The 5,904-nt window shown below is 37.5% G+C and overlaps 1 protein-coding gene across 1 annotated transcript; it reads left to right on the forward strand.

The window, feature by feature from the left end:
• Window positions 1–370: 370 nt before the first annotated feature.
• LOC129108048 (annexin A2-like) lies at window positions 371–3,779 on the forward strand. Its single transcript, XM_054619691.1, has 12 exons — window positions 371–445; window positions 569–662; window positions 1,435–1,529; window positions 1,612–1,725; window positions 1,896–1,986; window positions 2,223–2,302; window positions 2,393–2,452; window positions 2,609–2,702; window positions 2,820–2,915; window positions 3,079–3,137; window positions 3,373–3,495; window positions 3,585–3,779. The coding sequence occupies exons 1-12, from the start codon at window positions 398–400 to the stop codon at window positions 3,678–3,680; spliced, it is 1,050 nt and encodes a 349-aa protein (XP_054475666.1). The 5' UTR covers window positions 371–397; the 3' UTR covers window positions 3,681–3,779.
• Window positions 3,780–5,904: the final 2,125 nt, after the last annotated feature.

Raw genomic sequence — 5,904 nt, forward strand, 5'->3', positions numbered from 1 at the left:
TCTACCTGTTTTCTTCCATTTGAATGAGCTCAGTCATTTTACCAGACTTGAGTACAGTAGCACTTTTTCCAGGGTGTGAGTAAAGTAACCATTTTACTGTGAATGTGGCAAAGCAGAGAAAACTAAGGAATACAGTAACTTGATAAAATGGAAAAAGTCTCACAGTGTTTCTTTTGTGACACGGTTGTACCGAAAAAAACAACTCGAATGAATTAAATGTATCTGCGTCTGTGTAGAGGACATTTCCTTTGTGGGTGTAAGTGATGGTATCTAGAGACAAAACAAACATAGCACATTGGATGCAGCTCAGACAAGTTGGTGACAGGATTACAACGAGATTTGATTACCAGATTGTGCAGTGTTGACAGTTTTTAACACCTTTTCCAGGACAGTCACAATGGCTATGATATCAGAGTTTCTGGGACAGCTCGCTCTCAACACTGGGGTAATGTCATATATTTAATTCATGAAAACTCTTAAACAATACATGGTGTACCTTAAATACATACATATATACAAAAAAGATGGCATCTATTTGATCTCACTCTGATTTGCATTTGATCTTCAGGCCCCTGAACCCAAATACCCCACTGTGGTACCTGCTATGGACTTTGACCCTGACAGAGATGCTGCCAGAATAGAGACTGCCATCAAAACCAAAGGTAAGATGTAGTACTGTACATGCTAGTTAAAAAAAAAAAAAAAAAAAAAAAAGTCAGAGCTTGGTTCTGCTATTCTCCGTACAGATGAGTAGCTGGTATTTATGAGTCAGCGTCCTGGCTTAAACTGCCTTGACCATGCTGGGAACACCTCCAAGTCTGCCTCAGATCTGGCAGAGCCAATGGCAACAGTCTGAACGCTAACTCTTCAACAGTCCACCATTTTGTTGTTATGGAGAATATGTTCTATGTTTTTTTTTACTAATGATGTTTGAGGGGAAAAATACCTTGTGACCACATCATGTGTTAGGGCGATCTAGCTTCGCTTCCTTCCCTCTTACAATTGTGTATTGTTAATTGTTATTCTTCAAAATACACTTTAAAAGTAATTAAAGATAAATCCACACACACCTTATATGTTCAAATGACTCAAACCCTGATTTATGGCATTTACCATTTTAGCCTACTGAATGACTAAAAGTTGAATATAGCTTTCTACTTGGTATGTAACGAGCTCAAAGAAATTCATGAACGTTTTTTAAAGATCTCTGTTAACTTATATATCATTCATCAGCTGATTAAAAACCCTTCTGGGCCTGAAAGTCATTACACAAAAGCATTTAATTTCCCTATTCCTCTTAACTCTTCTTTCCATTGTTAATCCATACAGAGTTTACTTAGATGTTAGTGCAAATATATTTAGAAGTTGTCTTGCATCCCCTTTGTCTAACCTGATGTGTGTAATGTGTGAGTGTCTTTTTCATTCTAACTTCAGGAGTGGATGAACAGACCATCATTGACATCCTAGCAAAGCGCACCTACTCACAAAGAAGAGACATTGCCTTTGCATATGAAAAGAGGGCAAAGAAGGTACAGTAGGCCTTGAGAGAAAATCCAAAATGCTTTATAAAACATTAACAGAGATATTCAGGTAACACTGATGTATTTGTAGGACATGATCTCAGCCCTGAAGGGAGCGCTGTCTGGCTCTCTGGAAACAGTGATCCTCGGATTGATGAAGAGCACGGCCCAGTACGATGCCTCATTGATCAGAGGCTCTATCAAGGTAAACAACACTGATTGGTAGTCAATATCAGTGGATTGGATTAAGAGGTTACACTGCCCTCTACTGGGAAAATGACAGAACCTGCTTTTTTTGCTATACCCTGATTTAAGTTTTATTTGTGTTTACCTTCAAGTGTCATGTAAAGTAATACATATTTATGTCTCTTTCAGGGTGCAGGAACAGATGAAGAGACGCTGATTGAGGTTTTATGCTCACGCAGCAACAATGAGCTGGTGGAGATCAAGAAGGTCTACAAGGAGTGTAAGTTCAAAACATCCCAGGCTTTCATACGAAGGGCTGGAAATACATTGTAGTATGTAATGCCTCGACTTATTGTGCTTTTCATGCACAATTAGGCTATTGTACAACCTACATCCTCTTTCTCCATCAAAGGTCTTGTCTTAAATGTTCAAGAATCAGAAATTCACCAGTTATGTGATTACTGTAGTTTAGGAGAGAAAGCTAAATGTCTAAACCGAAAACATTATTTCCCACAGTGTTCAAGAAGGACCTGGAGAAAGACGTGGCAGGTGACACCTCTGGGAACTTTGCTAAGCTGCTCTTGGCTCTGGTGCAGGTGAGATTTGTTAGTGACCGACCGTCCTCATGATCAATACAACACCGGACAGTTAAAGCTGACCTTAGTTTGTGTATTATTTATCTGCAGACCAAGAGAGCAGAACCGACCGGTGTGGTAGACAATGAAAAGATTGATGAAGATGCCAGAGTAAGTTTCCCATTTTCCCTTCTAATTCAATATTCAGTTTCTCATGCAAAATGAGAAACTGGTATCTTGATAAAAGTGCTGCCAACAGGATTGGCAGCACTTTTATGCCACAAAGTGTAAACTATTTTGTGTTTGTATTTCACTGATTCAACTCAGGCACTCTATGAGGCTGGGGTGAAGATTAAAGGAACTGATGTGCCGACCTGGATCTCCATTATGTCTGAGAGAAGCGTACCCCACCTGCAAAAGGGTAAGATAGCATGTTTTTATTTGGTATCATTGTTACATAAGTGTTATTTTCATTCTCCTTAAAAAAATACCCATTAACAATCAGTAAATCGCTTTTTTCCCCCCCTCTGCTTGTTAGTGTTTCAAAGGTACAAGAGTTACAGCCCCTACGATATGCAGGAGAGCATTATGAAGGAAGTTAAAGGAGACTTGCAAAAGTCCTTCCTGGTGCTAGGTAAACAAATCTGTTGTCAATAATTCATTTTATTAATAGTAAATATTCACCATGTAGGCCAGGAATGGTTGTATAAATAATTTCTTAAATTACAGAAGAAAATCATCTGTCAAATACAAGACGTGTTATTGTGGATATTCATTCAGTTTTTCTTTTGTTCCAGTGAACTGCTTTGAAAACAAACAGCTGTTCTTTGCCAACCGACTGAATGAAGCCATGAAGGTAGTTACAGTTCTGTTCTATTTCTCTTTGTTGAAATGTGGCTATTTTGAGGGCTAGACTTTTTTTTCTTTCTTTTGGAATAGATGTAAGAAGTACATCTGCCTGTGAAAGAGCAATTTTGCTGCAGGAACACAGAATCCAAAGTTGTTATCTTACAACAGCGTTGCATCAGCTGCTGTAGTTAAGTTGAAAGCGTGTACAACTTGTAAGTGCTGACTTGTGCTTGTCTGCTCAGAGTAAAGGAGCCAAAGAGAAGATGGTGACCAGAATTATTGTGTCGCGCTGCGAGGTGGACCTGGAAAAGATCTGCTCTGAGTACAAGACCAACTTTGGAGAGTCTCTGCAGAAGACTATTATGGTAAGTGATTTATTCAGCTTGCCCTTTTACTGATTTACAGTAAGGCTTGTTTTTTCCTGCAGCTGCTCTAACCTGCTCTGTTTCTGCAGGAACACACCAAGGGAGACTACCAGAAGGTGCTGCTCAGCCTGTGTGGACAAACTCTGCAGCAAAAGCCCATAGTTTTTTATATGCACACCTCTTAATGCAACATTCAAGGAGATACATTTATCTTATATCTTGAAACATGAATAATCTGTATTAAAGCTTACTTTTGTTATAACAAAATGGCAATAAAGTCCTTTGTTAGAGTATTGTTTTACTTTCTTTGCATTCCACCGTTTTCTTCTTACATTGTTGTATGTTGATTACATAGATCACCATTAGAGAGCGCTATAGTAGCATTAAAAGCAAGAACAGCCAGCTGCATCCCCTCTGTGTCTCAGGCTCATGGTATCTGATATCTGCTGAAGAAATGCAGAGAACTTGATTTTTTTAATAAAATGAAATACTTAATCTTAAAGTATTTTTTTTACATTACATTATCATCATTTCCCTAAATTATTCTAAGTAGTAAATGAAGTGTTAATAAATGAAACGGCTATACAAAGGGAATATATTTTATTAACACAAATGATGAAAATATAACTATTTTGATGTTTGCCTTTTTTAAAACCGTATATGAAATGATAATATTTAAATTCAAAACTGTACAAACTTGAAGATGTAAAAACAGTCATGTAAGATCCATACAGCATCTTTTCATACAGTGAATTAAGACTCAAATCTACCACACTTTCCACTATGAGGTTAAATCAAGATGATCTAATCATTAGTGTGTTTTTCTGTTTGTTTGGTGCTAATATTTTTTTTATTATTATTTTTTTTTTTTACCTCTGGCAAAGATGATTTGCATACCACTAAACAAGCTTCTATACATTGTGTTTCTGCTATTTAGTTTGTGGTCTCTCATGATGAAATAACCACCACAGTGTTGTCAAGCTGTCTACTGAAGTATAAGAGAAAAAATGATAAATTATACATTGTTTGAGCTAATAGGAAGTGTTTATTGATTTATGCCTAGGACGTCCACGTCCACAAACACAGGGATTCTCTAAAAGTCGATTTAAATGACATGTTGTCTCTCTAAGTTGTAGTGAGTGCAAAGTCCTTGGCTCTTTTCTTAACAGACAGGCTGAACCAGCACACTACGCATAGTTGTCCTGTACAAGCCCACAACTAAAAGCATGAACAATAGAGAGCACAGCAATATCAACAACAGCTCAGCAGGGTTAGTGATGTGGACTCTGCTATATGACATCTTAGGTAGGCATCCAATGAATGTCTCAGCGTCATTTACACTGCTTTTAACTTGTCTAACAGCAAAGGCAAACATTTCGCAATAAGTTATCATCGGGGCATGTGGATTGTCAACATTTGCCACATATTCTTGTACGTCTGAGAATGACAAATAAACAAATCATTTGAGGGTGTGATGCAACTGAAATGTAGCGCCAGGTATTTAAAGCTACAATCTTTTTACCTTCCCTTCTCCTACCAGACAGCGAAAGATGGGTCATCGCAGTCCAACAGCCATGGAGCCGGGCAGTCAAATAAAAAATCGAATGCAGAAGTCAACAAGAAGAAAAAACAAAAGAAACGTGCAGCCAAGCGTAACAAGTATATTAAAAAGCTCATTCAGAATTCCATTTAAGTCCTGTCATTTCATATAAGGTGAGCCAGTGGAGGAGCTGGACCTGCACTTCTAAGAAAAGGAAACAAGACCACGTATTAAACCTATAATTACATACTGGAAATACATTATGACATTAAACATAAATGTGAATGCTGAAGCACTTTGAGAGTATAGAAAATATACCCTTTTTTATATTATCCTTTTGTTCAGAGACATTTTTACATATTTTGTTAATTGTTATGTTTTGTGAGAACAATAAACTTTTTGTCTAACTATCCATATGGGGTAAGGTTACTGTTTTCATGTGTGAATATAAGTTATGACTTTGTAAATCTCTTGAGTGCACATATGCTCCAGTGACTTTAAATAGTATGTGTCCATCTGCATGTGTGTGTGTTTGAAAACTTTGCGCTACAGTGGTAAAGGGTGGAGTCATGAGTGAATGAAAAGGGGAGGTGAAAGGAGAAGTCTTTTTCTATATCTGAAAAGTTAAACCTCCACACCCATTCTATTTAAACACTGACTGGACAAATCTCTGCATCATCTCAACGTTGACATCTAAGGTAAGTTCTGTGTGGTTATACATTTTAATATGGACTAACTGTATGTGTAACTGAGATTTAACACTGCAGGGAGGTTTACAGGAATTTCCCAACTTGCAGTCATGGCAAATGATTTCCACATGACTTCCATTCAGTTCGTGCTAACATGTTTTGTTGTTTTATTTTCTTGAG

The sequence above is a fragment of the Anoplopoma fimbria genome, chromosome 19, assembly GCF_027596085.1.
Source record: "Anoplopoma fimbria isolate UVic2021 breed Golden Eagle Sablefish chromosome 19, Afim_UVic_2022, whole genome shotgun sequence".
NCBI classification, from domain to species: domain Eukaryota; kingdom Metazoa; phylum Chordata; class Actinopteri; order Perciformes; family Anoplopomatidae; genus Anoplopoma; species Anoplopoma fimbria.

Coding starts and splice junctions, on each gene's coding strand:
- LOC129108048 (XM_054619691.1), top strand. CDS start 398: ATGGCTATGATATCAGAGTTTCTGGGACAGCTCGCTCTCAACACTGGG. Junction 1,530..1,611: donor ATGAAAAGAGGGCAAAGAAG/GTACAGTAGGCC, acceptor ATGTATTTGTAG/GACATGATCTCAGCCCTGAA. Junction 2,703..2,819: donor CGTACCCCACCTGCAAAAGG/GTAAGATAGCAT, acceptor TCTGCTTGTTAG/TGTTTCAAAGGTACAAGAGT.